Raw genomic sequence first — 4,882 nt, 5'->3', positions numbered from 1 at the left:
TTTTTTTTATAAAATTATTTATTATTTTCACTAAAATATATTATTTTCCTTCCCCTGTTTTTTAATAAAATTATTTAATATTTTCACTAAAATATCTTATTTTCTTTCCCATGTTTTTTAATAAAATTATTTAATATTTTCACTAAAACCTCCTATTTTCCTTCCCATTTTTTTAATAAAATTATTTAATATGTTAATTAAAATATTCTGTTTTCCTTCCCATGATTTTTAATAAAATTATTTAATATTTTAATTAAAATATTTTATTTTTCTTCCCACCCAAAGGATACGAGGACGCGGGCGAGCGGCCAAAGGATGCACTGAGCTCAGCGGCGCCATCATCTACGATGACCTGCCCTCGGCGCCCTCCATAGTGCCCTCCCGGACGAGGCCCCGGTTCAAGCCCGTGCCCATAGACAGCGAGGAGGTCATGGGCATGACCATGGGCGTCCATCTCTATACCCCCGAGCCCCGGAGTCATCCGCCTTCGGAGCATTTGTACCAAAGTATCTCTTCAGGTAATTGGATGAGTCTCTATTTTGAGGGCTTACTGGTCTGTTATTTACTTATCTGATTCTTTTCATTTAAATGATCTTGCTACTACTATTATTATTATTAATAATAATAATAATAATAATAATAATAATAATAATAATAATAATAATAATAAAGGCACCAAGTTCTTCACAAACAGTAATAATAATAATAATAATAATAATAATAATAATAATAATAATAATGATAATGTTCTGAAGGGTCCTCAAGAATAGAATTGTCAAAGGCTCGTGTAAAATTTCTAAAAGCTTTCGAACCATACTCTGGGTTCATCTTCGGTAAAAAAAAAAAAAATAATAAAAAAAACAATAATAAGGTAAAACGTTCACCAACAACAGCAGTAGACAAAAGACTCTCTCTACCTTTGGCTAATTCTCAGATAGAGTAGGAATTGAATTGGAATGCAAGAAGAATGTGGTTGAAAGCTTGGTTGAAAGAAAGAGCCGCAGGGTGAGGGCGCTTATCTCCGTGTTTGATTTAGTGACGGCGGGGATTGTGCTTGAATGCGTTTGGTCAGGCGCAGTGTTGACTTTCCGAAGGCGTTTTCTTTTGCGGAGAGGAAATATAAATTTGATCTGCTCTGTCAGAAGTTGAGGTTCTTGAATAGCCAGATGAAAGGAATTGATTCGTGTATTTATTTTTCTTAAACGGGCTGAGAAGTCTGTGATAATCCTGAATTGATTCGTGTATTTATTTTTCTTAAACGGGCTGAGAAGTCTGTGATAATCCTTTACCCGATTGGTCCTTGAATATATATGTTATTGTTGATTAGATCAACGACTTGTGAGAATTTTTAAGCAGGGATTTATAGTGGAAGCAAAGCAACATCAATTTGTAAGACATCGCAAGTTACTGGCCTGAATGATAAGCTTACATTTTATGTCAGTGCTAACGAGTTTATTGAAGTCATGAAGTAAATTTACTGGCTTAAACTGTTTTCCTAGAGACCCACTCACAACGCAATTGCTTTTACACACACAAAAAAGTATGAATTTGGACCTTATATAAGCAAACAATTGTTTATTATTTTTGTGTGAAACTTGTATATATATATATATATATATATATATATATATGTATATCTGATTTTCTGCTTCATGAAAATAAATGAAAACAAACATAATAGCTCGTTAAGTACCGGGAATCCCACAATAAGATTAACGCCCTTCTTTTTTTATTTTTTTTTTACCATGTCGTCCTTTAAGGAATAACCAAGTCGTCCCTTTAGGAATTGTTCGCTGATTTTCATATTTGTTAAGTAGCGTAATTACAAAAAGACCAACGACGCCACAAATAACTATATACGAATAAATTAAAGAAATAAATTTCAGTCATAAATAAAATCGTGGAGAGCTTATCTAAAAATTAGAGAGGTATAAAAATATGAAAAGAATCAACACAACGTAAAATATTAGCTTCCAACAAATCCTGGTCACTGTTGCGTGCAATATTATTCCGGTAAAGATGTACCCACAGTGTCCTCTCGCCCGGCTGACCATACTCTTAAATTTTATTGTACATTCTCTCTCTCTCTCTCTCTCTCTCTCTCTCTCTCTCTCTCTCTCTCTCTCTCTCACGCACCGTACTATAAAAGGTGTTGCAAATTCTTTGTATTAATGTTATAATGTAGAGATATTTTGTTTATGACTGGCTGGCTGAAATGTATCAAAATTTTTTCAATAAGAAAAAAAAAGCTGTGATGTCAGATCTTTCCTAGATAGTGACCCCCAAGGGTTTTCGGGGGTTGTTATCTAGGACTAATATTTCTTGTGGGTCATTATCTTTAATATATTTACAGTCTTTTGTTTATGTTTTTATGGTAATCCCCACCGGGCTTGTACTAAACACGCCGCAAAGGTGGATACATACCGGGTTAAAACCCGTGGGGACACTATCCAGGAAAGATCCTTGATATCTACTGAAAGTTTCTGTTTAATACACCTCCTCATATAATTCTACTTGAATATAAACATCAGTCTTATAATTTACAGTAAATTGTCCCAACTCTAGACGAATACTATTCGTTTATCAGCTATTTAAGCGTAGTATTTACTAATAATGTGATGAACATTCCAAGTTCCTTATTTGGATTAACGCAGATCTCCGCTCTCTCTCTTTCTCTCCCCCAGGTAGCGAAACTTGTAGTTATAGCACAAGCGAGGCGACAGGCCAAGATGGAAGAGCCTTGTTGCGCCTCCATCATCATCGTGGAGGTGGTGGTATTGGAGGAAGTCTCGGGGGCGGAGGAGGAGGGGCGGAGGAGGAGGAGGGGGCGGAGGAGGAGGAGGTGGAGGAGGAGGAGGCGGAGGGGGACTGGGAAGGTGTTCCCCCTCCCTGGTCGACACAGACAGCGAGGACGAGCACTTGGCCTCCCAGGGGATCCTCATGGGCGTCAGCGACAACGACACCCCGAGTACGTCTCCTGCTCGATCGAGGTACTACTGCTCGAGCGCCCCTCCCCCTCAAACGTCCTCCTCCCCGAGGAGCTCCGATTACGAGAGCGTCTATTACGTGGGCGGAATCCGTCGGGGGAGGCCCCCGACGCCCCAGGAGAGAGGGCTTCCGCCCTTACCTTCCCGCACCGACAGGTTCCGAATGTACTTTTCGGTGGAACGAGGCCAGCAGTATCACATGGCGCCACTCACCAGGGAAGGCAGCAATCACCGAAGACATACCGGCCACCGGCCTCGCCTTCCCCCGGAGGCGGAGCCCCTCTATGAGAACTTGACGTAGTTGTGCTTTCACACAAAACACACACTCTCTCACACACACACACACACACACAAACAAACACAAACACAAAACACGTCTCGCACACATCAATGCCTGTCTGCACCTTGCAATTTCTGTGTCACTCGTGTTGAAAAATAAAAAAAAAAGCATGACGAATATTTTTCCTTTGCTTTCGCTATTCGGATAATAATGCGACTGAAAAACAAAATACTACATGAAGAGATTTACCGGAGGGAAGGACAGCAGCAGCAGGTAATGATCTCAGGTTCAGGACAGGAGAGAATGAAGTCAGAAACTCTCGTGGAAATTACCAATTTTGATGAGACGTGATTTGAAAGTGAAAGTGGGGAAAGTAATTCGTAGTGAAAGTAGAAAAAAAAAAAACATTTTGAGGACCAAATTTGGCAGCAGTTTTGTGCTTATGCTAAGAGACACATTATGTATTCGTTTGAACTCTGAAGTTAAGAGGAAAATGAAAAAAAGAAAAACATTGTTAAGTGACGAGGCACAAACAGGTTTGAAAAGAGAATATAATTGTTTATCAAGAAAAAAAAAATGAAATTTGAAATGGTGATTGACAAAAGTGTGAACAGAATAAAGTTACCAGGGAATGAATAAGTGTGGCAAGTAAATATTGCACAGTAACTGTGTAATAATTCGAAAAACTCACATGTAACAAAATATTTTTGAAACAAAATGACCTGCAGATATGACAATAAAATAATCCCCTTAAGTTACAAAAATAACTTATTCGTGTGAGAATCACTTAAGAAAATATTGGACTTCGTTTTCTATGAAGTTGTCCGATTTTACGGCTGCATTAACAAAAGTTATTATTTAGAACACTTGATATTTAAAAATGGTTCATTTCCTCTGGGATATATATATATGTATGTATGTATGTATGTATATATACATATATATATATATATATATATATATATATATATATATATATATATATATATATATATATATATATATATATATATATATAAAAAGTACAGTGAACCTTACTATACAGTGAACCTTACTAAAAATCAAGTATAGTTCATGAAAAAACAGTGCAACTTTATTCACTCGAGCAGGAAAACCAAATTTCCTGATTTGGACAGACTGACAGTTGGGATCCCAAGCTGAAAAGCTAAAAGAAAAAAAAGAAGATAGAGAGAAAGAGGTGATAATGAATGCACACGGACATTTGGAAAGCGCCAAGCAAGCAAGCATGGTAAATGGAAAATGGAAAAACAGGATAAAAGGAGAGAAAAAAAAAAAAAGTGCACGGGAAGCTGATGTTCCCGTAATAATAATAGCCAGTGTGTGAGACTCGCGTAGCGGATCTCTTCATTCATAGCTGTTGTGCCGTTGCATAGAATTGCAATATTCTAGTCCTTTTTTAACGTCCCCCCGAAAACACGCACATTGATATGCAATACGTAGGACAATGAGATGCATTCATGCCCCGGTAGCCAGAAAGCAAAAAGCAAAAAAAAAAAAAAAAACTGAAAAAAAGCAGGGGTAGGGGTGAGATGGGGGGACTGTGATGCACATAAAATGTACGCTGTGTTCGGAAAGCACATGGTTTACGAGGGTT

At 37.7% G+C, this 4,882-nt stretch overlaps 1 protein-coding gene across 2 annotated transcripts in view; it reads left to right on the top strand.

The window, feature by feature from the left end:
• LOC136838770 (uncharacterized) overlaps nucleotides 1–3,985 on the top strand; it is a 53,257-nt gene extending 49,272 nt beyond the window's left edge. For both annotated transcript variants that reach the window (XM_067104272.1, XM_067104273.1), the window contains exons 3-4: nucleotides 286–518; nucleotides 2,685–3,985. In XM_067104272.1, coding sequence (XP_066960373.1) covers nucleotides 286–518; nucleotides 2,685–3,283 — 832 coding nt within the window. In that variant the 3' untranslated portion in view covers nucleotides 3,284–3,985. The remainder of the gene's footprint in view (nucleotides 1–285; nucleotides 519–2,684) is intronic.
• Nucleotides 3,986–4,882: the final 897 nt, after the last annotated feature.

Source organism: Macrobrachium rosenbergii, chromosome 5, assembly GCF_040412425.1.
Source record: "Macrobrachium rosenbergii isolate ZJJX-2024 chromosome 5, ASM4041242v1, whole genome shotgun sequence".
In the NCBI taxonomy this organism is placed as follows: Eukaryota; Metazoa; Arthropoda; class Malacostraca; order Decapoda; family Palaemonidae; genus Macrobrachium; species Macrobrachium rosenbergii.
The sequence above is the reverse complement of the archived record's forward strand: the minus strand, read 5'-3'. Positions and strand labels throughout refer to the sequence as shown.